The 27,418-nt window shown below is 40.9% G+C and overlaps 1 protein-coding gene across 1 annotated transcript in view; it reads left to right on the forward strand.

Moving 5' to 3' along the window:
• The window catches only part of Pgr (progesterone receptor), a 58,937-nt gene that overhangs the window by 23,118 nt on the left and 8,401 nt on the right, over positions 1-27,418 (forward strand). The window contains 2 exon segments of the mRNA NM_022847.2: positions 16,742-17,047; positions 26,451-26,595. Coding sequence (NP_074038.2) covers positions 16,742-17,047; positions 26,451-26,595 — 451 coding nt within the window.

The following is a 27,418-nucleotide window of genomic DNA, read 5'->3' on the forward strand; positions in this document are numbered from 1 at the left end:
TGGAGCTTAGCCACTGCTGCTTATTACCTGTGTAATTTTAAATGATTCTCAATGCCCTTTGGGGGACATTTAGCACCTTAACTGTAGAATAAGAGATCAGAGTTATCTTCGAGCTTAGAACTTGATCCTGAAGGTGTGTCAGATGCAGACTAAACAGTGACAAAATAAATGTCCATCACCACCATCAGGCTGAGAATCCACTTGATGGATATGTAGTTGTTCCCTGTACATGTCTTTGTTATTAGACTCCTTAAGGCATTTAATAAAATGGTAATAAATACAAAAAAGTTGGACCTGCAGATGATTGAGTAGGCAAAAATATTTGCCACATTCACTCAAGTTCGAACCCCAGAGCCTATGTGATGGAAGGGGAAAGCAAACGTTCTATAGTAGTACTCTGTTATCCATATATACAGCATGGCATGTGGATATGCCATTCAATCAGACATACTGAAGTCATGAGCTGTAGAGATAGTGAAATACTTGTTTTGCAAACCCGTGAATAGCTTTTTTAAAAGGTTGGCTATGGTAACTCTGACTTATGACCCAAGTTCTGGGGAGACAAAGACTAAAGTATCACTGAGCCTTGGTGGCTAGCCAGTATAGTCTACTTGGCAAGCCCCAGGGCTGTTAGTAGACACTGTCTCACAAAGGAAGAGGAGCAACACCCATGGTTATCCTTTGACCTCCACAAACACATGCGCAATATGCACACTCTTTTACACACACACGCACACACGCACACGCACAAATGAAAATATAGTCAGACTTCAAAATAATGGTTTGTTTATTTTTCAGATATTTCATATATTTTGATCATATTAGGTCTATCTATAATATTTCCAAGATTTTCCTTACTTCCCTACCCACGTAGCTTCTACCTGTTTTTCCCTTTCTCTTTCTCTCTCTCTTAAAATTAAAAAGATGTGTTATCCAGGGCCTGGCCTGGCATGTGATTGTTAGACCCTAATGACATTCCACTGGGAGATGTCTGTCGTATCCTACAGGATAATGCCTAGGAATACGTTTTGTACGAGGATAAAACCTGTACAAAGCATAATAAACCATGCATTATATGCTGCCATTAAAAGCTTTCTTTTTCCTGGTGCTGCCTAAGGCAAACTTACTTGTGTTCCCTCAGTGTCCCATATTTCTTCCTTCAGGATGTGTTATTTTTAGACCAATGTTCTTCAGATTTAAAACCTCACCCAAGTGCTATTTCCTCCCTAAAATTTTTGCCAGTGTTCTTGGGCAAGATTAACACCCAGTCAACATGCTGGCCACTTTGCAGTAACTCACTGAGTTAGAGCATTCCTGGTATTTTATGGTCTCATGATTACTGACTATTTTCCCCAAGTCAACGCCCAGGTCTCAAATGTGCTCATACAATGCCTGGCTGGGGAGGTACTCAGAAGGCAGTGACTATATCAGTACACCCACTTTCAGTACTTTTCAAGTCCTGTGTCTCAATTTCCTACTCCTTTGTATCCACATTATCTCCAGAAGTCTTTGTGACCTCCCATGTGTTAGAAAACCAGCCTTTTTCACAAGTCATGTATCTCATTCATGCTATGAGAAAGACTTGGAGATGCTGTGGTTTCTTCTGCCTCCACCCCTCCTTTTCTATGGCACTGCTATCTCTAATACAGTGGCCAACCCCCACCAGGATTATAATAATTTATCAATCATTGACAATTTGATAATGGATTTTGATGATACTTAACTCCTGCTACTCTCCCAACTCCTCTTAGCTCTATCCTACTCAACTTTGCTCTCTCTCTCTCTCTCTCTCTCTCTCTCTCTCTCTCTCTCTCTCTCTCCCTCCCCCTTCTGCCCTCCTCAAATTAATAACCCACAGAGTACAGTTTGACTTCCCACATACTTCTGGGTATGAGGTCATCCACTGATGCTTGGACAGACGATTCTTCAGGTTCTCTGTGAGGATGTGGGGTCTGATCTAGAGAGTCTCATGATGTTATTGGGCTCTGCCCTGTCATCCAAGTTTGTACAGTCTTTCATTGCCCTCTCTGTACAAACTTCCTGTCTTCCTGTCCATTCACTCCATTATTTGAGTATTCTCAAGCCAAGCTCTACCACCTCAATAATTACCATTGTATTGCCACAATTCGACATTATTACTTTTAACTAAAATTTCTCCCTCTTCTGACTTCTTTTCTCTCAACTCACTTCTCTTTCTTATTTGCTTTTTTTACCTGCCTCCCTCCCTCTTTTTCCTGTTTCTTTATATCATCAGAGAAATAAATATTTCATTGTGTCCAATGCTTACCTTGCAAGCAGGAGGACCATTTGTTTGATATCGAGAACTTACTCTTTTGAATGGCCGGGCATAGTGATTTTAGTTTTAGGCAGTAAAGACCAGCCAACTTGTCCGGGGTTGTAACAGACAGTCTCACCAACTCCAGCCCTCACAGGGCTTACACTCTGCAGTGCAGGAGGTGACCCATAGGTCAAAGAACAACAGGTTCTGTGAAAAATGTTAAACAGGTGGATGGATGAATGAGTGTCGAGGAGACAGCTAGTCCCTCAGCCTTACTCCACTTCACACCTTCATTCCATAGCAGAGCTATTTCTGAGACAATGGGTTTGACAGTGATGACTTTCCTAAAGCAGTGTGCATACATTACTAACAGTCTAAATGTACATCCAATGTATTGCCAAGAAACTGCTTATGTAGTGGTTTGCACTCATCTGTGGGAAGAATGGACTAGACCAATATGGTTTGTGTTTAGTGTATTACACACTCTGCTTAGACCTGTCCTTGCTGCTCTTGCCCACAGTTCCATCTAATCTCTATTTAGATAGTTACGTTGTAAAAGAGGCGGGTCTGAGTCTGGAAAGCAAGGGCAGTTTTTACCTGGGTGTTCATAGAAGAGCCCGGCTGTATGCTGTATCCGGCCTGTGGCCTGGTTTCAAGGGGGATAAAAGTGGGGAGAGAATAGAAGCAGGTCCACCTGGACCTTCTGTGTGCCCCTTTCATAGTGCCCTGAAAGTTCATACAATTGGCTTCTCAGAGCCCTTTAGTTAGTGAAGCCCAGGTACCTAAGGGCTTCCATTGCAAACTGGTTTCCTCCAGATGATGATCTTTATGTAGCTTTCTCTACTTGTAACACTCCCACCTCTCCAGTAAGGCAGCACACAAGACTTAAGGTTTTCACAGTGTTATGATAAGGATAAGGGAAAAGGAAATTCTGAGAGACATGGCCAAAGTTTTCAAGGAGAGTCCCAGAGTATGAACCCTTTAGAAGAAAAGGGAGAGAGGCGTTTATCCAGTAATAGTGTATGTCCAAAAAGTATAATATTTTACAGCTTCGTGAGGATTTTTGTAGGGAGTGGAACTGGAAGAAATAAGCTTGGAGCAGCAGGAACCTGGGGTTTGAAGTCTGTACATCAGAGAGTGTAGCAGTGGTCTTTTAAAGCAACTACTCTTGGTCTGTTTGCCAATAAACCCCACTTTCACAGGCAACATGTCTTCCATTCCCAAAACTGTCTTTCTCTTGTCCTCATCCATCTCTACCACCACTTATGAAGCCTGCATTCTTCTGTGTCTATACATGGTTTGCCTCCGCCTGCCTTCTCTCTTCACTACTCAGGAGCTTTGACTCGGGCTTCAAATGTGACTTTCAACAGAGTGACTAGCATCCGAGGAGAGGAAGTGAGGCTGATCTCTGGTGTGACACACACAGGCACACATGCACACACACACACACACAGAGAGAGAGAGAGAGAGAGAGAGAGAGAGAGAGAGAGAGAGAGAGAGAGAGAGAGAGAGAGAGGAAAGGAAAGGAAAAGACTCAGAACTTGGGAGACAGAAGAATTCCATGCCATAGCTATATACCAAGTAGCCCGAGACCAGAGGCAGTAGCAAGGTTAACTTGGGATAAATCTGTTGCAGTTGCTCCAAATTTCTTTATAGTTCTCCTGCTTATGGTGGGATTGGAGCCAACAGTTCACTGCCCAGGGGCTGCAGCCTCATAGAGCAGAAAAGATGCAGAGCTAGGAGCATATTGGCAAAGCTTCTTTGTCCACTCTTTCGTTTCCCCATTTTTACTGCCATCCTAGGACCCAGATCTTCTCAAATCACAAAGAATTCAATCCCTATGCATAGCATACTTCCATCAGTTGACCTCTTTTATGTGTCATGGTCTATAAGAATGAAGGGAAACTAGCAATATTTAAAATGTGACAAGAATTACAAATGGGAACTTTTATGGGCTTCCTAACATGAGGGTGTGTTCTCCATTTCCCTAATACAAACTAAAACAAATATATATCCTCTTGAGTATGTGAATGAAATATTGTGTTTTGTTATAGAGTATCTAATGCCTAAAGTCAATTGAATGAGGCTATGTAGATTAAATACAGGAATTAATTATTTAAAATGGCATTTAAATTATATTTTAACTAAATGGTCTCCTCCTGCTTATTCTATGGATGAGTTCTTGCCCCCAGGAATAATTAAAGATATATTATTTTTCCTTTTTAAAAACCAGATATTTTCAGCAATGTTCCAAACCACCCCTGAAGATGTTTCTCATTTTCCAGTTTGTCTTTTCAAACAGCATGCTGTCTCCAAACAATTCAATTTCACAGTGTGCATGGCCCATAAAGATTAACAGAGTATAGCTTTTTTGTTTTGTTTTGTTTTTTAGTTTGTATTTTAGTTACAATGTTTCCCCTTTCCCTTCTCCTCCTCAATTAGCCCTTACTACTTTCCTTCAGATTCATGATCTCATTTTTCATTACTTGTTATCGCATGCTAATACATATTTGCATATGCATGTAAACTCCTAAATAGAACCTGTAGATTCTGAATAGTGTAACTTGTATGCATGTTTCAGTGATGGCCATTGGTACTGCACCAGCTAGTGCTCTGTCCTAGGGAAGGCCTCCTCTCCCTCTCCCAGCTTTCTTCAGTTGCCTAGAACTCTTTGTGTAGGGTTGAGTCCTTTTGGGCTTTCTATCATCCAGTTCGTCATGTTCATTGGTATCATCTTTGTTCAACTCACTTTTGGGCAGCCATGTTGGTGACACTTTAATACTTGTTGCTAGGAGATATAATGTCACAGAGAACTCCCTGACCTCTGACTTTTATACTTTTCTGTCTCCTTGTCCACAGTGGCCCATGAGCCTTAGATGTGGGGATGTCTTGTAGATGTATCCGTTGAGTCTAGCCTCCACAACTCTGCATCTTGGTTGGCCGTGGATTTCTGTAATGCTCCCTATCTGTCACAAAGAGAAGTTCCCTTGATGAGAGGTGAAGACTACACTTAATGGTGGATGTAAGGACAGTTGTCTATAGATGACTGTTAGGACTTGTGGTAGGGTAGTAAATTGTGGATTCCCTTCCAATAGCCATGGCTTTATTAGCACCGAGTAGTTATCGAGGTTCCCAGCACCAGGGATTGAGCAGTTTTTGTGAGATTATTTGGAGATTGAAAAAATTAGTATATTGTAGGGCTATATATTAGAAAAAAACATTGAATTGTAGCTTTCGAATACACAGTGGCCCAAGAACTCTATGAGGAACAGAAGCATAGCAGTGGCCTACCGTATTACACCATAAATGGAATTATACAGAAGTTTGTTAGCACAGTATGCAGAGATTCAATCATAGCTGATTCTTTCATTGGCAAGAATCTGCACAATAAATAAAACAATTCATGTCACCCAGAAGGGAGGTCATTAGTGAAAAAGATTAGATTTGAAGTGTCAACACAGGTTAAGTTCAGTTCAAGTTTTAGCAGTAGAAACGCTCACTCTTAAGTTTCTGTGAGCTGTAAGAGATGCATCCTCCTTGGAGTGACATCTGAGTTATTCTGAGCTGGGTCCTCCCACGTCAGGAGAAGACTGTGGAAGTAATCACAGCTTGCACACTGCTTGAAGGAGACTAGAACCTTCCTCCACCTCCTTCCTTCCATCCTTTTTGTCTTCCTTCCTCTCCTCCCTTCATCCCTTCCCCTCTTCCTTCAGTTAGATCCTCCTTTCTAAGGTTTCTGATTTCTTATACAAGCCTGAGTAAAGGTGAAATATGAGAGGACACTGGAAAATCTTGCCCAGAATTTAATAAAATCCTCTGGGGGAATGTCAGAAGAAATATGGTTTTGACATGCCAAGACATAGATTCTGCTAATGGGCTGTTTGTTCCTATCTACCCCAATGACTGTTCTCATCCTAGGAATGATGTCGAGGCCCTCTGGTCTTCTCAGTGCACATGATTCTTGTTTTTATGAATCACTTCCCTGGCTTTTCACAGGTCACAGTGAACTTTTACATTTAGTTCACTGCTGTGCATTACTGAGTAGGAAGATAGTTCCACCCCTAAGGATGGTAATATATCTTCTCAGTAAGGCTTCATGTGCTTAAATTCTTGCCTTTAGAAAAACATTTCTGAATAATGACTCAAAGACTGGTTGGGGAGAAAGACGGGGGGGCATAGGGAGAGAGAGAGAGAGAGAGAGAGAGAGAGAGAGAGAGAGAGAGAGAGAGAGGAGAGATTCCTTTTACATTTGTAGGAAGAATGCTATAGCACCATGAAAATGACTAGCTCTTTGAAAAATAATGAGTTTCTGAATAGAGCAATAAGTAAATGAACAAGTCACTAATTAAATGAATGTTCATTGGAATGTTGTTGTAGCTAAGGTTCTTTCTGTAGAGAGTCATACACTTAATGTTGAGTGAGGAAACCAGTCTCTGCCTGACTCCCCTCACCTCTCCTCCACCCACATTCAGCTGAGCTTCTCTTCACATAGAGGAGGATGTCCTGGGATGATGAGAATGAGTCATAAGGCAAATTCTCCTACACCGCACTTCCATCCATGCTTCCTCTGGAGAATCCCCAAATATGAATTTCTGGACCCAAAAATGTGCAAACATATATTCAGAAGTCTGAGAGCTTGTTCTGACCCTTTGTTTAAAAAAACAAAAGCCAAAAAAAACAAAAAACAAAAACCCTGAAGCCATGATTCTCTTTTTGAGGCAATTGTGCATGATGACTGTTTCTTATTTCTCTGGACTTCACCCTGTCTTCCCCTTCACAGACAAATTCTTTCCTATCCTTTGAGCCAGCATTACGATAGACAACCACCATACCCCTGGCTTTGCTCGCCCACCACTACCCTGAATTCTGTAGCATCAAGCTGTCTTCTTATCACTGTCTAGGTGTCTGCTACACAGCCTCTCTCACAGGTGAAGCAGAGACCACTGAGTTGCAGTCTCAATTTTCAGCTTAACATTCTTCTCTGTTCATCTGGAGCTACTCTTAGTCCTGCTGTCCAGAGCTGTGTGAAGAATCTGCCAGAACCTTTTATTCTCCAGGTACAGATTGAGTAGAGAAACAGGGGTTCAAATTTTTATTTTTCAGGTAATATTGAGTGATTGAGAGAACACAAATGTTTTAAACTCAGCTCTTACATATTTGACCAAATGATTGCATTGACATCTTTGTTCTCTTTGAATATATGTAGACACATTTTGGGGACTGGAAATTGTAGGTGGATCCTGGCATGACAATGAGGGACCAAGTGGCATCAGTACACTAGTTGCTGCTAGAGCTTAGTATGAGGCAGCATTCCGGGCCTTGCACATTGGCCATTGTTCCCTGTTAATCTGAAGTCATAACTTTTCCAAAAACATTCTTCCATGATTCCTTACAAATACTGGGGAGAGACATGTAAAAATTCTCCCAGACTAGTGTGATATGCATTAAGACACTCATGAAGTCAGAGGATCCCCGTCGATCCTTAATGCCTGTTCAGCCTCATCCCGTGTCCCTGTCCTATTCCCAGAAGCTTGGGGACCTCATCGAGGCTGCATTTTAGCTTCTGACACCATGCCGATGCTTCATTTCCTACAACAACGAGTGCTGTCGCATGAAGGTGTCACACCACACTTTCAAGACCAAATGTTTCCTGCAGGAATAAAGAAAAACAGCAAAAGAGAGGGTGTGCCGGTGGACAAATAGCCACAAGCATTCAGAGTTCTCTTCATCACTGCTCTCGTTCATGTGCACAGCCCATGGTGTGAGGACCACACCAGACCAGCATCCTTCTAACAGCTCTTCCTGATTTGCTCCTCTTTCAGAGAATAGTTAGACGTAGCATTTCACTGGTGCCTCTCCCTGGTCATTTCCCACTCAGAACCTTTAATTGGTTGTATACTGTAGTCAGTTCAGTATTCTAGTTCATGATTCTTCTATGGGTTGTGTAGTTCAGTTTTATATTTTCTATCTTAATGAGGAGTTTAAAAATATGGGTGTGTGTGTGTATTTATGTGTAATGTGTGCGTGTTTGTGTCTATGCATTTTTTCATGTGTCTGTGGAGGCCTAAAGTTGATGCCTGGTGACATTCTCAATCTCTTTCCACTTAATTTAGTCAGCTGATATCTCTTTGAAACTGAAGCTTCCTAATTCAAGCTGGATTAGCTAGCCAGCTTTCTCTAGGGAACTAGTCTCTTCCGAATAAATGCTGGAATTATGACAGCTTGTTTTACACTTGAAGATACACCAAATTGTCTCTCCAGACCTAGTATTTATTTTATATCAGTCGTTGTACTTGTTTATTTAACAAAGTTGTCTCTTTTGTGAGAATAACTTATTTTTTAATTCTTTATTAATTATATTGCAAACAATAACTCTAAAATCCAAATATTCAGTTACCTGCTTAATACTATTATAGCATGCTGGTAAATCCAATCTATTTCCCATTGATGGTGATATCAGTATTCCATTTGGCTTCCATTGGTCACTCGGGATTTTTAACAATCAGCCCATTAAAGTTCTTAAAGAGCTAGCAATCAAGTCTTATATACAATAGTGAGCCAAGGACAGCACAGTGGTGACTGACTGCTGTTTTTCACTTCTTGTACTTTTAAAATTTTGGACCACAGGCTCCTTATTCAGTAGAATTTAGTTCTGTGTGGCTTTGACTGAAGTTGTGTCTTTCACAGAGCATTTACATTGGGCTATTCCAGACACTTGGGGATTGCAACAGTGAAGAACAACTTTTAACACTGACTTTTTGCCCTTGGTTTCCCATGTCTTGCAAGGAGGGTGATGACAAGCGTCAGAGCCTCATGAGGGAGCCTGTGATTTTGAATTATGAACAACCATATATCAAGTGGAGAGAGAAAGAATTGCTTCATCCACAGTCACACAAAGTGTCCTTTTATTAGGGACCTCCAGGCAACTTACTGACATTTCCAAGAGCTGAGACACACAACAATAGAGGTATTTGATTTAATAGCAGTATATGCTTCTGTCCTCCAATTACATTTACATATAAAAGCATAATCTTAAGGACACTGTGTACATTTTTCAAATGATAGAAAAATCATGTAAATGAATAAACCTATCTGTCAGTTGAAAATTTTGTTTCCATTTATGTAGGTTAGTGGTGGGGTCCGGCTTCCTTTCTACCACAGGGCTTGGCCGCTTGAGGAGGCAGGATGTGGGAAGTTGACCTGCAAGGAGGTCAGGGCTGTCAGGTTCTCAGGCTCTTGGGCATCCAGGCGCCACTGGGATGCCGCAGGAGAGCTGAGATCAGAATGGGGGGCCTGCGGGGCTGGATTTAGCCCAGGGCGGAAGGGGGAAAAGGGGAGGCTCTAGCTGGTCCCGCAGGCAGAGTCCCTCGGTTGGTGAGTAGTGGTGGGCTTGGGCTTGGTGGTGGCTGCAGCTGGGAGCTCAGGGAGGCTTTCTTCTTCAGAGATTAGACAGTGGCTCTGTAGGCAAAGGCCTTCTCCGTGACTCCCCAGGACGGATCCCTATAAAAGAGGCAGTCCATGGTTTCAAGGCGTTTGTTGTCATGGCAGAAAATGATGAGTAATAAGGTACCCCTCTTTTCAGAGTGGGCCTGAAACTAAATACCTTTTGTAGGGATGAGTGTCTAGGAAGGGAAATTCATTGGCTAAGCCTCCAGGTCTTTAGATACCTCATTATAATGGAGATCTGTCTTGAGCTTATGTGACCTGTGTTCACATCCTCTACCTGTGAAGGAGCTTGCGCATTCCCCTTACTGACTGATGGTCACAAATCTATGGACGGCTGCAGGCTATTGAGCAGCCTGACTTCCTGGGAGTCAGGCGAAAATGCCTACCATCCCTTCAAAACTCAACGAGGAACCATGGTCCCTTTCACTCTCCCACAGTTTAGAGGACAATGTCACACGTTTTGATGTTAGAAGTGCCTTGGCGGGCTGCTTGGGATAGAGTCTATGACTCCAGGAGCACGAGGAAGTTAAAGTATTTGCTAATTTGACCCACTGAAGACAAGAGATGGGCTCCTATACTGCTGGGGAAGGAGCACATGTGCACAAAGAGGTGATGGGGAAATCAGCTGTGTGTGCATCTTCAACTGCTCAGAACTTCACTAAAGTTTTCTGAGAAGATCATGCATGCCACTGCCCTTCCTCTGTCCCCTAGATCTGTACATTGCCTTTCGAGTGTCTAATATGAGTGAACAAGCCCCCAGCCATCTGTATTGCTTTCTTCCCTTGATGAGCTACTGTGTCTTGTCAAATGTCTATATCTATATCTCTCTATCTAATCTCTCTCTATCTAATCTCTCTCTATCTAATCTCTCTCTCTCTCTCTCTCTCTCTCTCTCTCTCTGTGTGTGTGTGTGTGTGTGTGTGTGTGTGTATGTGTATGTGTACATGTATTTGTATATGTATATATTCCTTGAAGTTTAGGAAGTGACTTTGTAAAGGTTTTGCCCTGCCCCGGCCTGTTTTTCTTGGGCAGTGATAAACACTTTTGATCTGAAAGTTGGAGTCTTTGTAGATGCCTTAGTGTCTGCCTTAAAGGCAGGCTCGCCCATTCTCCTTCTCCCTCTCATGGTCCCTGGTCAGAATCTCGGAACTGTCACTTCAACATTGACTCTACACCCATTATCTTTCCTCTGTTCCCATGAGTCTTAGTCCTTCAACAAACTAGTAGGGAAAGTTTTCTCCTTTAAAATTCACATGGCTGACACCATTTGTTACACTCATGAGCTCTCATTTCAGTATCACAAGTGTGTTCTTATTCCAAGATGGTTCCGATGTTTGCCCTGCCACCTCATATTGCCTTATTCTCCTTTTTGTTTATCTTCAATGCTTGTGTTTCTTAACACTTAGATGCCACTGTCTCTTTGCTATGTGTTGAATGATCTAGGTAAGGGAAGGATGGCTCCTCTAATCAAACACTGATCACCTATGACAGAAGATGCCACTGTACATGTGACTGTTAGAGACAATTCATGAAGAGGAAAATGAAAAGCAAACACAAGTAATTTTCCTTCGCCTTTCATTTTTCCCCATCAAGTATCAAACACAATTAACAGTGCTGGCCTCAAGGTTAAAGCGCTTGCTGCCTAAGAATGAGGACTAGAGTTCAAATCTCCTAAAACCTTTCATGGTGCTGTGGAGGTGAAGCAACCCTGCTCTAATTCCAGCCTCAAGCTGGTTGGTGAGACTGAGAGACCCTGTGTCAGTGAACGAGGTGAAGAACACCTGAGGATGATTCCAAACACCAACCTCGGGCCTCCATATACATGCACACGGACCTGCACAAGCACACACACACTCATACATACACACCTATACATGTATCCCTGTATATATGCTACACACACACACACACACACACACACACACACACACACACACTTACACATGTGTTTCCACACATTCACAACACTCACACATATGCACATGTAGTGGAAAATGGGGGAAAGTAATTGATTATTATTAGTGACTGTCATTGTATATGAGCCATTTAATATGCATAATTATACTTTATCCTGTGACTAATTTAAAAACGAGTTGCTTAGTATTGACTGGGTAAAATAATAACACTAGAAATACAACTTTTACAAAATTGCAGAACTTGCATGAAGATATGGCCATACCATAATTCATTATTTATTATAATATACTACTGCCGATGAGAAGAGTCATTACATCTGTTCTAAGCACTTTTGGAAGAACAGGCTGACACACTCATGGTGGGAGGTAGATTATAGATTTAGTAAGATTCTAACAATTCAGCTCTTTAGGAAAAGATCTCTTAATAATACTATTTTGCATCTTAAAAATAATTCTCCTAATGTTCAAAGTCCTCCCTTAGATAAATTGCTTGATTTCTTCAGTCTGAAGGTTTCAAAATAAAGGCACTTAGGAGAGCCTCGGTGGGGTCAGGTGAGAATCTTTCCGTGACTCCATTAGCTCATGTTGCCATATTCCCTCAGCTCACTATGCATTGTGCTACATCTATTTTGTTTGTAGTATGTCCAGTGTTTAGCATGAGTTTCTTCTTTGTTCAAGGGCCTTTTTTGTTTTGTAACATCAAAATAAAATACCCATTAAAGAAGGCTCTGTGCTATCCAATGCTGTGAACTCAGATTCGTACTCAAGGTCTGGCGCATGGCACCACTAAACATTTCCCTTGAAAATAAAAGATAAATGAAAATGGCCTGTGAGTGGCACATTCGCCCTGCTCCATCTGCGCCTCATAAAGTTGACAAATCACTAGAGTTCCACAAATCTCATCCCTAATATGCAAACACTAATATTTCTTCAAAAGTTTAATCTATTAATCAGGACACTGGAAAAACCCAGTTCAACATTGGGTTACTCATTGACTTATGAAAGATTGAGCATAACCATGAATGTTTCCTATATTTGTTCAAGCTACATTTTAGATAATCAGTATGCCAAGAAGTTGGGGTTGTTATTGGGGGAATGTTGCGGTATGTTAAAAAAAAATGATTCTTTTATCCTGCACTAGAGCCTACACTGCAGTGCCACAAGACATCTCTTAGATATTTTCATCTCAGTCAGCAAAGCATCTCACCTGCTTTGCTCCATCCCATATCACACTGCCGATGGCTACTCTCTGTGCCCAGCAACAATCTCTCTACCCATCCAGTTCCCAAGGCAAGCTGCCATCATGCCAGACATACACATCCCAGTTCCATGGTGGGTCCAGTGTCTAGCCATTACACACTCTTGAACTCAATTAAGTAGCCACCTGAAAGATCACAGAACACAATAACATCTGATCCATTGGTAAGATATAATTTGCTCATCTAGACATACAAAGCCCTGTACACATTCATCCCTTAAGAATATTCATAACAACTGTAAATGTGCAGAGAGGAATCATAATATCCACCTCCATGTTCTCTCGGCTGCTTCTCCTCCTCTCACTCCTCTCTCCTCTTCCTCTAAAACTTTTCTCCCGCCCATCCTTTCTTCTCATCCAAAGATAGGCCTTGCTCTATCTTGTACCTGCCTTCACCTGCATAATGAAATCATCCTACAGGGGAAGACTTTTTGTTTTATAAAACATCCAATCAGTGTGTAAACGTTTACTCTGGTTTTGAAAAAGGCACCAGTATTTCAGTGTAATCAAATACTTAACCCAGAACAGGGAAAAGAAGAAAAGAAGAAAGAGGGAGAAAGTGCATCATAGTAAAAAGCAAAGGATTGTGGGTTGCCATAGGAAACAGGGTGGCTGTCACATGGAGGGGACTAGGGTTTAAAAGGGTTTTCCGTGTTGCTGGCCACGTTAAGTAATTATCTTTTCATCTAAGTATTTACTTTTCAGTGAATGTTTTGCTCTACATTTTTCTTCTGTGCTTATATCATAAAGTGTAACTAAATACTTGTAAGGAAACACTTAGGAGGTGTGTGCTGAGGAGGGTTAGAGAAGAGGTGAGGTCACAGTGCTTCCCATACTTTCCTTTTCTTGTCCATTTTATTCTCTCTCTCTCTCTCTCTCTCTCTCTCTCTCTCTCTCTCTCTCTCTCTCTCTCTCTCCCTCTCTGCCTCTGTCTATGTCTCTGTCTCTTCCCTCCCCCCTCTCTCTGCCTCTGTCTATGTCTCTGTCTCTTCCCTCCCCCCTCTCTCTGCCTCTGTCTATGTCTCTGTCTCTTCCCCTCCCCCATCTCTCTCTTTCTCTCTCTGAGAGTGTGTGTGTGTGTGTGTGCGCGTGTGTGTGTACGTGTGAGAGTATATGTGTCAGTCTGTTTGTTGGTCTCTCTAGTGTTGGTTTTCACACATGCCAGACAATTACCTTGCCACTGAGTTGCATTCCTGATGCCCTTATAGTTTATATTCTGAGACAAGAGTTTTCATTACTAAGTTGCCAAAGTTGGCCTTGAATTCCAACATTTTATACTGTCAGTTTGAATGTCTGCTGTTTGAGCAATGTGATTAAAATGTTAAGCATATAATTATCATTGTAAGTTAAAGTGTACTAAAAGAAATAAGAATTCAGAAGAAAAACTACATGGAGTTATCATTAGGATTGAGGGAGGGTATGTCATATTAGCTATTAACTATTGCATTGTTAAATAGGAACCAACCATTAAAAATTATTCAAATCCAATTCTGTGCTGTTGCCTGCAACTTCTTCCCTAAATCTCCTCACAAAACCTCACTCCATGAAGACTTGGCCCACAATGTATCCCAGGGAGAGGGGCAAGGAGCAGGCTAGCCAGGGCCTTTACATCAGATACCCTGAGCTCTTGAGCTCAGCACTTCTCTCCTGCTCCAACAACAGGTGTAAAGACCCCACTCCTCACCTCTTCCCAACCTACAAATGAAGTCAAAAGTTTTCACTTTAAGACTGCAGTGAGACTAGATTACACATCTGCAAACTTTGTTTACTGTGAGAGCTCTGTATGTCTGACTTTTCTTCTCCTTAGTGACATATTTCTTTCCCAAGAACCTTGTCTGCTTTCTACACGGGATTTTCAACTTTTTCTCCTGTTGACTCTGGGAACTCTGCCCCTGAGATGTTCATGGAGTTTCAGAGCACAACTCTCATTCTTTGTCATTATGCCAGTGCCTGAACCAAGAACGAAGTACGTTAGCACTGTCTACTACCAGTATATGGTAGGAACTGGGACAACCATATCTCACCACCTACAACAGTAACTTCTGTCCACTCAGGTCCCCCAGTCTAATGCCTAATATAGAAGGGTGTTGTCCTAACTGGGCTCTGTGCTGTAGAAGCAAACAGATGTCTGAGTCACATTAAGAGCAAGAGCCAAGCTACTGCCATCTCTGCTCCAAGAGAATCCAATCTTTTGCAGACCCGTGTTGTGTGACACTGTTCCCAGAATGAAATGAGCAAATACCTGCTTGTCCCAGAAAGGAACTGACAACAGACAAATATAAATGATACTTTCAAAGTCCAATGTGCTGAACCAGTGAGATTATTGGGGTCATTTATAGAACCATTGACAATCCAGAAGCACCTATATCACCAAAGGCCACCCTAACATGGTGACATTTCAGGAAAGATGGAACCCTGAAGTACTCTTCATGGCTTACAGGCAGCTCAACATATTGAAGAGTTCTTCTTCAAGGTAGGAAAGAAGGACTTCCTCCCCTGGCCACTGCATCTAAACCTCTGAGGTGTCATCAGGAATCTTTGAGTTCTCCCAAACTCACTAATGTTTTTTACCTCCTCAGTGACATGACCCTCCTGAGCTGTGCAACGATTTGTCATCTAGAGATGTGTTCACATACAGTGATTGCTATCCCAAACACATATGGCCTATCGGCCATAGGTGGACATTACAGTCACTGGGACTCTCCCAGAACCATGGCACAGGCCTTCACATTGAAAAGCTATGCCCTATTCAGGATATCTTGAGCTGAAATCTAGCCCATTCTCAGTCACAAAGTCTTCCTCTGGTTCACTCCCAACATGTTGTGAAGCAGCGGTCTTCATAAGCATACAGGTGCCCATCTATATGTTCTCCCACCCAAGCTTTACCCAGGACCAACCCCGCTTAGCCTCTGAGATTGGTAAGTATGGAGGCATTCAGGGTAACCTGACAACAACCAATCTGTTCTCAAAAGCTAATTCCTTCTGAGCTTTGCCCTCATTCTTTTCCTTTTGAATATACAGTCATTCACCAAAATAGGAATTCTATAAGTTAACTAGAAATACATATATTCTGCAAGCACAGATAATAGGGTGAAAATTGTGTCTTCCCTTAATTTTGGTTATTTAGATCTTGCAGCAGTATGTAGAGTTATTTTAAGAAACATATGAATCTGCTGAAATTGTATGGAAGATGTTGTGGGCTTTACATAATGGACATGAATTATAATAGGTTCATAAAGAATAAAACCCAAAAGAAGACTCACAACGGTGATGAACCCTGTTTGCATGAATGTAGCCTGGGCCTCCAGCTTTGGAAGGCAATCCTGTTGTACAAGTGATCAATCCTGATGTTGGTGTCTTTTAAACACTACTCACCTTAGTAGATATCTTTTTCACTCAAGGCTCCATAACCTCTGCTTGGTCCTGATGTGAATACAAGCACTCTGTCAACCCAGACAGTACTGTTATTATTTACCCCAAATCTGATGCCTATCATTTACATTCTCTTCTTCCTCCTCCTCCTCCTCCTCCTCCTCCTCCTCCTCCTCCTCCTCTTCTCTCTTTCTCTCTCTCTTTCTCTCTCTCTGTTCTTTGGGATAAGGTCATATGTAGTGCAGGCTGGCTTTAGACTTACCACATCATTCAAGTAAGGATGCCTTGAGAGCTCCCACCTCTCAAGCACTGTGCTCACTGCATCACCATGCCTGCCTGACTCTGTTTCACTTCCAGATTAATGATAAGGTGTATACAGCACAGTGGTTATAAGGCTTAAAAAATACACTGCTAGAATAATGGATTCCTATGTGTTTACACAAAGTTCTTTTCTTTTTGTCTTCTCTGTAGGTCGTAAGTTTAAGAAGTTCAATAAAGTCCGAGTTATGAGAGCCCTCGATGGTGTTGCTCTCCCCCAGTCAGTGGGCCTTCCTAATGAGAGCCAGACCCTGGGCCAGAGAATCACATTTTCACCAAATCAAGAGATTCAACTGGTTCCGCCACTCATCAACCTGCTCATGAGCATTGAACCTGATGTGGTTTATGCAGGGCATGACAACACAAAGCCCGACACTTCCAGCTCTTTGCTGACCAGTCTCAACCAACTAGGCGAGAGGCAGCTGCTTTCAGTAGTCAAATGGTCTAAGTCTCTGCCAGGTAATTGGTACATGGTATCATGCATCAAAAGGTACTATGTTTGTGGCACTATCTGAATGTGAAAATAGTCGTACAAAAAGTCAACCACCATGTAAAGAGCACCATATGCTTTAGTGGTTCATAATGCTTGGTAAATGTCACATTTTGCTTGTTTAGTTGATAGAGCACCAGGCTAGCATGCATAAGCCCTTGGATCAATCCCCAACAACACTTGCACTCAGGCAAGACTCATATAGACTATGGGAACCCAGAGAAGTAGAGAACACATTAAGGTTGGCCAACTGCTACCTACATGAAATAGTTAAGAATAGCTAAGTGTACGTGTTAAATCACAAATATAGTAATTCAGAAAAAGACATGTCAGCCATCCCTTTAGATCACCTAGTTCATTCTAAAACCTAACTGAAGCTTTCGATCTGTTGGAGAAAAGATCAACATGTAACAACATGTAACTCCTGTAACACATCAAAACAGCACTTGAAGTACCTATATAAAGTCAGTGAGGAATACAGAAGTCCTAGGTCATTAGGAGTCTGGAAAGACAGACAGACTTCAATCTTGGTTCTTCTCATCACACCAAGAGAAGCAGGATATGGACCAGCAATCCCGAGAACCTGTGTGTTTACGGAAGTGCTTCACTGACTTAACTGGCGAGATGTGTCCCTCTGTGTGGCTCTTCAGCAGCCACATGGCTGCTCGCATTCCAACGATGCATTTCTCACCTGGTTGAGCCTTAGATGCAGAGACAGGTGAAGTTGTTTGTGTGGGCCTTAACCTCGTGATTAGAACAGAATGATTCCTTCAAAAATCATGTGTTCCTTACACCAATAGCATCCTTGTAATGCTCAGTTTTCTGACACATGGTCAAGAATCAAATGCATTATGTCCTTTTTGTCCTGAAAGAAATCCAATTCAGTTTTTATTTTTATTTTTTTAAGACTCCCCTCCCAATTTATCTGAATACATTTCTTGGCTATTATTCTACCTAAAAGGTTTGAAATAAAATGGATGAATTGTTATCGAACATCCAAGGTTATATGAAACAGAAAACAGATTCTTGTTTGTTAGGCCTTCAAACGGATATGTATTGAGAAAAATTAATAAAACTTGCTATTCTAATGGAGATGAAGTAATCCTACAGATGAGTCAGAGCGCCCAGCTTTTCACTTGCTTTGCCATAGCTGACAGGCCTTGGATGGTTAACGGTTTTCTTCAAAAAAAAAAAAGTGGCTATCACATTTGATAGATCTTTACTAAGTAAATGGCTTAATAGCATTGATATAAATAATTCTGTTTTTAAAGTGGGTGTTTAGCTGTGCTTTGATTTTCTGTCTTCATTATCTGAAAATGCTGGCTTCCTTGGCCGCTGTTGCTCTGGGTCATTGTTTCTCTAGCTTGTATTTTTGGAGACTCTTTATTGTTTAAGATGATTTTACCATCAGCTAGTAAAGTTTAAAAAGAGAGCAATTAAAAAGAACACTTATTCACTTAAGATAAAAGCTGTTTTAAGTTTAAATGTTTATAGATCAAGATATTCTGACCTCCACACATCCTTGAAAAAACAATGAGAAGAAATATGAGTACTGAATTTGGCAGGGACTTTTTAAGTGCTGAAGAATATAATTTACATGTGGCACATCAAAACAGTGGTCACGTCTTTACGATTCCCTCAGTTTCTATCAATGATTCACAAAGGCAACATTGAGATGATCAAGCGTTTGTGTGGACTGCGCTTTCTTTAGGCCACACTGGCAAAAAAGTGGATGCAGACACGCTCAAGGAGCCGTGATTAACTCCTCCGAGAAGAGCTGGAAAGGACATAAATTTAAGATTGTTCTTGTTGCCTTTCTCATCGCTGTGGCCTACTAACAAGTCCCGTAGGGAAGCAGAGGATTGTTTGAGCTTAGAAGATGGTACAGGCCATCACAGAGGGGGAGACACGGTGGTAGGAGTGTGAGACAACCGTCCCATTGTGCCCAGTCAGTGGGAGACAGAGGTCAATGCTGGTGTGCAGTGAACTTGCACCTTTGTGTCCAGTTGGAAATCCCAGGCATAACCGTTGACAATGATTTGGGTGGATCTTCTTTCTCCAATTAACACTGTGGAAATGTCTTGACAGGCAGGCCCAGGGTTTTGGTCCCTAGCTGGTTTGAAATCCAGGCAAGTTAATAAGAGTAACCATGACATTGATTCAGTGTTATTAGATACTCTGAAGTAATGTCAGCTGCCTTTACACAAGGTTATGGTTCTTATTTAGTGACTAAATGAATGCTACCACGTGCCTGCGGAGAGCAGAACTTAGCAATTAAATCGTGCTGCTAGGACAGAAAGCCAGAAGGCGAGCTCACGGCATGTAAGGACTGGATGCTGCACACCTTTGCATCTGGGCACCTGCTTTGCACAGAAGACAAGTGTATTTTATTCAGTTACTTGTTTACAATGATGTTATTAATTATGTGGAAAATAAACTTTTGTTAAAGGAGCCTTAACAATAAGCCAGATTGTGAAATTGCATATTAACCGTGAAAATGTAGCTGCATTCATTCATGTATATATGCTGTTGGAAAACCTGGTGACAGACCAGCTCATTCTTTTGAGACAGTAAAGTGTACATCAAAGTCTGATGAAAAGAGCAAGTTCAGAAGCCGAGGTAATCAGTGAGGGCTCTCGGTGCGGTGCTGCAGGGGCTCTGGGGTCTGCACTTCCCAGGCAGAGGCTCTTCTCTCTTTCTCCTCACTCTAGTTGTCACTGACCTGTTACCATAATTACAGCTAATTTTACTTCTCTCCAATAATTTTACTTCTCTCCAATAATATTTCAGAGATGTTTTAATTTAATGAGAACATGTGAGATGCCATAACCTCAAGGTATTATATTTATAGACCATCTCATAGATACACTCCATTTGCCGACATTTTAACATCTGTGTATGGATGACTTTGTGTGATATTGTTTTTATTGTCTTGAGTAAGCACTGTGTTCCTGGTTAAGGTGTGAAGCAAGGTGTTACCTACTAAATTTTAAAGCTTAACAATACACATTCCTTCTATTAAAGAACTTTCAACCTAGGGAGAGAGCGGAGACACCTGACAATAGAAGACACAGAAGTTGAGAAAACAGGGACAGATAAATGGCTTTAGCACGGGGTTCTAAAGGAATGGCAAGGAGACTCATTAACTGTGTAAAGAGAAAGCACGGTCATTGGAAGAATCAGTGTGCCCGAGAGTATAGGAAAGAAACTGTGAGTGAAATTTGGTTAGTGATAAATGAAAACACAGGAGACAGTCAGTAGCTCTCCATCTTTCAAATACAGGGATTCTTAAAAACATCAGGAGTTGAATTATTCAGTTACCCCTCTCCCTGCCCAATGAAAGGTTTTAGTAGTTGCTGAGAGAATGCATCTGCGTAGAAGAACTGGTGGATACTGTTGCAGTGAGTGTTGGTCTTCTGAGGATCTCACCACCGATTCACGCAGAAACAAATGGTAATAAATTTATTTGGGGACTGGTAGTGCAAAGTAATGGCACAGGTGGAAATCAGGTAGGGTCTTGAAAGGCATAGTAAGACAGAAATTAATAAGTACTCATTCAAAAAGCAAGAGCACCTTCTCTAGCAGTGAATTGTACCAGATTCAAAACAATAGAGAAGAGCAGAGTAAACATTTTCTTACCATGAATGTGTCTTGCTATTTGCCCTTACTTTGTGAAATGTTCACCCCAGGCCATGCTGCCACTTGCCCATTTGAGTGCTTCTCCTTTTGCTTTCAATGATGCAGACTACTTGCTGTGGTGACAGCCTGAAGGGAGGAACAACCCTTTCTCAGTTTTCTAGCTCTGCAGCATGAGGCAGTGGCAGTGTGAAAAGGGACTGTTTTCCTTCTTCCCCAATGCAATGGATAGGGCAAATCACTACATTCAAAGCCTGAGGAGAGGAGTGAAGGCGGTCTGCTGGGGGTAAAGTCAGACATGACCAGAGCGTCTATGACAACTGTCAAAGTCCACTCCCTAACTGTATTGCACTGAAGTTGTCATCACCAATGCTGACGTCTTCAAATTGTCAGGTCCAAGTCTGTCCTCAGCCATGACACACTTCGGTGCCCATGAGTAACCACTTCCTGCTGAAACTGTCCTTCGGTGTCCATGCATTCCTTCCAGGAACACGGTTTCTCCCACAAAGTTTTAGTCACTGTATAACTGTTCTTCACCATACATTTTACTTTCCTGAGTTCTGCCCTCTCCTCCACTGGTTTCTCATGCTACACATTTTGGACGGGCAGATGTATAGCCTTGATGTTCTCACTCCACTCCAATGACACTTAAATAATGGCATCAGTCCACCACTCTCAGTCGTGTTTTTCAAGTGCTCTTAACACAGCTCCACCCAGATGACCTCCCAAGTCAACATGGACTTACTGCTCATATGCCAAAGCCATTTTTCTTTTTCTGTATCCTGAAAAAAGTCCTCAGCCAGCCCTTCAGAACCATCTTTGGCTCTCTCCTTCCTTTCTTGCCTGGGTGGTTGTCAGTTCTTCCAACACCTCTATTCACTACACGGCTTCTTCCCATGGTGCTTCATGACTGCTGACTCAGCTTAGTTTGGTCCCCACCCTTTCTTTGTTTACCTAGATTTCAGCTCTCCAACAATCTAATCCAAGATTCCAACCCAAGAATCAGCTTTCTAAAATAATTGTAACCAATCATATTTTTCTTTTTCCACCTCAGAATAAATTTTAAACTATGTGGCCTTACAAATCAAGGCCGTTCTGTAACCCAGTTCTGAACTGACAGCACCCCTCTTCCCCTCCCTTCGACCACAGAACTAAGGAGCATGTGCTGAAAGGCTCTTTGCTCCATTGTCTGCCTTTCTCTTCCCATGTCGCTGTTGTTTTCTGTTCATACACATATTCTTCTGGCTGGCTCCTAATTACCCTCCAGCATTCACACTAGTCTAATCTGCCCTACATCTTCACCATACATTCCCACCATCCCACCACTTGGGAAGAGGCAGAGGCAAGTGAGGGTCTTAGGTTCAAGACCAGCCTCTGACACAAGTAAGATCTTGTCTAAGAAAAGACAAATAAGGTATAGAAATCTAAAGTGGGAGATTTATACAGAGAGCTATATTATCTTAGATGAACTCTAGCATTCTTGATCAGACTAAGCTACGGAATGTGTTGGTGATGCATCGCCTATGTCTCCCTCTGATCTGAAAATCCATATACATACTGAGATTGATGCCTTATACCACAAGGTTCTGAGATGTGTAATCCTCCAACCTTGGCTGAGGTTCACCATTTCAACTATATGACACATTTTTAAACAGAGGTAGAACTCATACATTTTTTTTATCAGAACCTTGGAAGCACAGCAAGTCTCATGAGTCACCTTTGTCTTCTCCATTATCTTGTTTTTAAGTATTGAGAATTGGACAATTCACAGTCATTTTTTTTTCAAGCATTATTAGGCCAAGACACTTAGAGAAAATTACTTTTTTGCACTACTTCTTAAGCACAATTAGCAATCATCCATCACTTTCCAAAGAGTAGGTTTTCCAGTTTGATTATCATCTCAAATGCATGAAATTTCTCTGATCAGTATCACCACAGGAATCTGATCTCCATGTTCCTGGCTTTGTTTCAGTATAAAATGATGGAATGGTATCACAGTCAATGGGGAGAAACGTTACTTGTGAGCCAGCCATGTGCAAGTCGATTTAACATTGGACTTTTTCCACAGCTTCACCTCCAAAAGGTGGAGGAAGGAGGTTTTCTGTTAGATGGAAATATGTGTTCTGCTATGAATGTTAGTAACTGAGTAACTTTTGAAATATTTCAATAAAAGTTGCCTTTTACACTACAAAAAGTAAGTGTTCCTTTATTTCAAGACACTGATAGACCTAGATTCCAGAAGTGCAAGAAAAAGAGATAAGCACAGGGATAAAGTGAATATAAACAGAGTCTGAGTTTCAGAAAAGAAAACAGAATCATGTATGTATAACTTTTTGAAAATTTAAAACTAGCATAGATTAATATAAAACAATGATTTGAAATGAAAAAAATCTATCAGAGTTACATCAAATACTTAGATGTTTTAAAATATATTAGAGAGGTTAGAATTGAGAACCAAATATACAGACTAATGAGTTACTAGAGATCATTCTGTTAATACTTTAATATGTTCAATTAATTGAATCTCAGTTTCTACCAACCTGTCATTTTGTATATGATGAAATTCATATTTGCATATGATACAAGCTGATAAATAAAATAATACATATGAAATGAAATTCTGAAAATATTTTAAATATACATTTCATTACTAATGTTTACTTGTATGTATATGTGTAATTTTATGAATTTATTCATATATTCATGTCCATGTGCACATAGAAGCACATGTGTGCATGTGTGGAGGTCAGAGGTTGCCCTGAATGTCTTCCCAGCTGTTCTCTACCTTACTTTTAAGGGCAGGGTTTCTTACTGAGTCTGGAGCTCACTGATTTGTCTAGATTGGCTGGTCGAGAGTTCCCAGGATTTACTAGTCTCTGCTTGTCCTTAGCTCTGGGATTATGCAACACCACACACCTGGCTTTTCTCTCATGCTGGGAAGGAACACTCACTCCCCTTGCTTGTGTGAGAAGCACTTTGCTGGCTGGCTGTTTTCCCAGGCCAGGCATGCCTAATATGTCTTCTGGATTTATTGTCACTCACAGCATTTATATTTTAATTATATGTGTGTTTTCCGTAACATAAAGGATTGTGCTTTCTAGCTTATAATTTTGACTTTATTTTGTATGAAGCCATATTCTTTCTTCCTTTTTATTTATTTATTTTTCATATTGTTATTTTGACACAGGTTCTCACATAGCCAGGGCTGGCTTAGAACTTACTCTGTAGTCAAGGATAAACTTGCACTCTTGATCTTCCTACGTCCACCTCCTCAGTGCTGAGATTACAAGAGTACACTACTACAATGTGGTTCATTTTTTTGTGTTTGCTTGTTTATTTATTTATTTATTTATTTATTTTTGATTCATTTGTTTTAAATTGGGGATTTTTTTCTCAAATTGATTAGTGGTTTTCCTATAGCCATTAATCCAATTAGTGATCTGTCACCAGGATCCACAGTTGGGATAATAAATATTTGCATATTCCTCAACAAAGTATATAGTTATCCTGAATCTTTAATTCAGTTATATTTAGTTATGTTTATCCTCATGGCCTGACTTGTTCAAAGTAGCATTCAGCTGCTAGAGTCACGAGTGGAACTGAGGCCTTTTTGCACACCATCACACAACTCTATCTACTCATGCCTCCTTTGCGTAATCTTCATGTTTTAAAAAGAATTGATTTTTTATCATCAATTAATTCTGAATTTTATGAAAGAATTATCCATTTTGCTCAATATTTAATGAAAGCAATACTTGTGCTCTAGATAAATTGTATTAAGATTCACACTTTTTCTAAAATGACATATCGTGTAGACATGAGCTTAAAGGAGCAAAGTCATGTGAAAATAAGAAACTTAAAAAATCACAAGCAACATTTTTTTCTTGGCAAGCTAGTGTCTTTCTGCCACAAAATAAGTTAGATCTGTGGATGCTAAAAGTATCAAAACAAAGAAAAAATAACTATTCTAATCATAATAGGAGAAAACCCTGGGCTCTCAAAACAGAAAAGAAAGGAAACAACCTCTGGAAGGCACCAGGAATTCACTGAGCTGGAGTGAAAGACAGGTTAGGGATCCAGCACAAACTGAGACCTGTCATGGGCAGGACAATGAACAAGTGTCACACAGAGATGCATTCCTCAGATGCCTTGAGACTTCTACCTCTCTCACAATAAAAACCCACACCTTGTCTTTGCTGACTCAGAGACAGAGTCCTGGTAGTGAGTGCTTCACAGACCTTCCCCAGGCACCATGCAGAGGGCAGCAGGGATTGTATGCATTTCCCCTGATCGCAGCATTTGCTGTTCTATCACACTCCAAACAGAAGGACTCATTAGTCAAGCAGAAACAGAGAGGAATGATGAGGAAGGGTGGTTAGACACTGAAGAGTGTGCCACAAATGTCAGGAGGTTGCCCAGCTACCATTAGTTAGGGAGGCACACTTGAGTTTTCATCTCTATGGAGACTAAGAAGCACAAAGACAAGTAAGTCAGTTCCCCAACTGATGGTGGGCCATCAGGAGCACATGCAGAAATTTTCAATGTTTAACAGAAAGAAATGCTTTCTCTTTCAACAGCTAATGGATTAAGTGTTACTCTGGCTTGATTTCTGAATTAGATCTTTTGTAAATGGGTAGCAGTGGACTTAAGGAAAATCACTACTTTTCAAAGAGCTTCATGGAAAGGATTTGATGCTCATGTTAAAACATTTTTACTTAATCTTAAACAAAATATTAAATACAGTTTCATTATTCAACTGTTGTATGTTACAGCGGCATCTACATCATATTCTTCCCCTAATACATCCCCAGGTTCAAGTCCGTATACCCAAATGTGATCAATACTCTCCAATATGGAGACCAATAAGGTCTCTCCAGTATGTCCAAAATGTGCTACTTTTACCCCAACTTGTCTCTTTGCCCTTATTTCAGATGTGAGGAGGACTACTGAAGAAAGGCCTTAAATCCTTCTTGCCTCCACAGGAGAACCAAGTGTCTTATATATTCTTTAAGTGTTGGGATGATGCAAACTCAGTCTCCCTCCTTTCCCTAATTCCTCCCATATCCACTCCCCTCCTTCCATGCCTTTTTCAACACTATGTCCTCTTTCCCTTTTCTTTTCCTTTTTCATTAATAAACTACTTGGTCAAATGCATGCTGCTCATATACTCATTGTTATGGGAGCAACCACTGGGGTGTGGTTGACCTATCAGGACCATATCCTTAATGAAACTGACTCTCCCTCTCCTAGAAGCCATCAATTGTCTATAGTTTCTCAGCCAGGGGTAGGGCTTCTGAGTCCCTCTCTCTGCATACTGGAATGCTTACAGGCTTGCTCTTGTACAGGTCTTGTATAGACACCACAGAAACTGTGGGTTCATGGTGAGAGAATATCATGTCAAGAAGACACTGAAAGACTAATAGTACATGTTCTCACCCATATGCGGATTCTGGCATTGATTTTTATCATGTTAACATAGTGCCTAGCATGGAAATGGGTATTACATAAATCCAGAACAGATAATTAATTCAGTTAATGATTATTACTAGCACTAAATCACATTGAGGATATTCATGACTTACAAAATGGCTATCCATTTTTCTCTTTATAGGCTGTGTTATTTATGAGCATTTTCTGATTTTTAGAAAAATATATCAGTATCTAGTTTCGACTTCCTACAAATTTTTAACATGGTTCACATGATTTCTGTGATTGGTTTCTTTCGAAACATTGCAGGTTTCCGGAACTTACACATCGATGACCAGATAACCCTGATTCAGTACTCCTGGATGAGCCTGATGGTGTTTGGCCTGGGGTGGAGGTCGTACAAGCATGTCAGTGGACAGATGCTATATTTTGCACCTGATCTAATCCTGAATGAGTAAGTTGTGACTTTTGGTGCTTCTGTTGTTGACACAGGTACATCAACAGTATGATTTGGAAAGCGGCATTACAACGGTGAATCATGTGGCAATCGCCATTGATGTAAGGGTCTCTGTAATGTGTTGACTTGGAGACCTTTGGGTGAATACTCAGGAGATTGTTAGGTGGGTAATATGTAGATCTGTTTTTAGTGTTTCAAGAAGCCTCTGGCTGATTTCCATGGCGGCTGGACTGGTTTATATCCCCAGCAGCAGGGTATAAGAGCTTCCTTCTGCCCACATCCTCATCAGCACGATGATTTTCTGTCATTCTGACTGTGGTAAGATCAACTCTCACTGTAGCTGTAATTAACTTTTGCTGGGTGACTCATGAGGGTGAACATTTTTATGTTTTTATTGGCCATTTGTACTCTATCATTTGGGAACTGTCTGTTCATTTCACAATAATAAGTTCAGTAATTCATTTATCGATTGGGTCCTTTAATTTCTTGATTTTTTTGGTTTATAATCCTTGCATATTCTAGATATTAATCCTCTGTCAAATGTTTAGTTAGCAGATATTTTTGCCTATTTTAAGGTTTTCTCTTCACTCAATCACATTTCTCTCTTGCTGTACAGAAGCAACTTAGTTTCATGCAATCCCATTGGCCAACTCTATTACTTCCTGAGAACTTGGAGAGCTTTTCAGAAAGTTTTTTGTCTATGATTATTTGCTTGAAAATTTTAGTTAAATTCTCCGAGTTAGTTACTTATTTGATGTTTGAACCCCATTCCTCTTGTCTTGAAATATGTTTTTATCTCAAACTAATATTTTTATTTATT

The sequence above is a fragment of the Rattus norvegicus genome, chromosome 8 (assembly GCF_021556685.1).
Source record: "Rattus norvegicus strain SHRSP/BbbUtx chromosome 8, alternate assembly SHRSP_T2T, whole genome shotgun sequence".
In the NCBI taxonomy this organism is placed as follows: Eukaryota; Metazoa; Chordata; class Mammalia; order Rodentia; family Muridae; genus Rattus; species Rattus norvegicus.